The sequence below is a fragment of the Morus notabilis genome, unplaced genomic scaffold (genome assembly GCF_000414095.1).
Source record: "Morus notabilis unplaced genomic scaffold, ASM41409v2 Scaffold449, whole genome shotgun sequence".
Taxonomy (NCBI): domain Eukaryota; kingdom Viridiplantae; phylum Streptophyta; class Magnoliopsida; order Rosales; family Moraceae; genus Morus; species Morus notabilis.
Genome location: NW_010357144.1, coordinates 215,746 through 216,990, shown reverse-complemented (window position 1 = coordinate 216,990; position 1,245 = coordinate 215,746). Strand labels below are relative to the sequence as shown.

The 1,245-nt window shown below is 32.7% G+C and overlaps 1 protein-coding gene across 1 annotated transcript in view; it reads right to left on the bottom strand.

The window, feature by feature from the left end:
* Positions 1-679, bottom strand: part of LOC21396642 (telomere repeat-binding factor 4) — a 2,943-nt gene extending 2,264 nt beyond the window's left edge. The window contains exon 1 of the mRNA XM_024166826.1: positions 337-679. Within this exon, the coding sequence (XP_024022594.1) occupies positions 337-630 (294 nt within the window). The 5' untranslated portion in view covers positions 631-679. The remainder of the gene's footprint in view (positions 1-336) is intronic.
* Positions 680-1,245: the final 566 nt, after the last annotated feature.

Here is a 1,245-nt window from a genome sequence, read left to right as displayed (position 1 = left end):
ATATATATATATATATTCATATATATATTCATATATATTCATATAATAGAGTAATTAGTTTCGTTTCGAGAAATCCACAGTGGCTTATTTGAGAGAATTCTCTAGAAGCTTGGTGATCATTAAGGTGCGGAATACGAAATTTTGGATGTCTATACAGATTTTTCAGCCTTTACCACTAAACACAAAGTATAATCTACATTATGAACAGATAAAACACAAAAAGATTTTCTTTTTTTCTCGAGAACCAAACAGTGCTTCAACACCTATAGATTTCGAAACGAGCAAAAACTGGTGGAGAAAAAGGAGAAGGAAGAGAGAGTGAAATCAAAGCACAACCTTGAGGTCAACGTTGGTGCGGTGAGTGAGAAAGTGCGCGAAATCGGGATCTTTGATAATGATCGTCCACTTTCCCGGGCCGTGCTTCGCCACTCCGGCGAGAAGGGCTTCTTCCTCCTCCTCCGTCCATTTTTGCTTCGGATTTCCCATTCTTCTTCTTTTCCGCTTTCTTTGCTCTCTCTCCAAGCTTTTATCAGTCTTTGAAACCCTAGTTCTCTCTTTCTTGTTCTCTGTCTGGTCCTTCTCTCTCCAGAAACCCTTTTTCTCTCTAGAATCTCTCTCCGAGCTTCCCATGGGAGAGTACAATTACGACATTCGCTACTGGGTGCTTTTAACACTGTCCTCTCTATGGACCATAGCCCGGATAATATGGGTCACGATAATACATAATACGATTTAAAAATTATATAAATTTTATGAGTTATAATTGAGAAAAAATATATATATATTAGAATTAGATCGATTTAAAATTAATATAAAAAATATGAGTCAATTTCAGATTAGATCCGTTTAATCTAAACACGATATAAAATTTGTAAAAATTAAAAAATATATATACTTTTCATTGCACATTTTTTATTTTATTATGAACTTATGATATCATGATAGTTATATTCAAAATCTTATAATATTATTTGTTTAATTTCAATAGATGTTATTGTATTTTAGTGTGTTATGAATTTTAAATTATTTTAATATGTAAAAAATTAAATAAAAGTGTACAAATATCATGTCAATTTCAAGTTCACATGTCAATTTCGTCTCACGGGTCATTTTCATGTCGTGTCGTGTTAACTCGTAAAGTGGTCGTGTCGTGTTCGTATTGTGGTTTTTAAAAAATTTTGTGTCACGGGTCGTGTTCGGATTGGCTGTAAATTTATAAAAAAAAAAAACGATAAAAACACGACA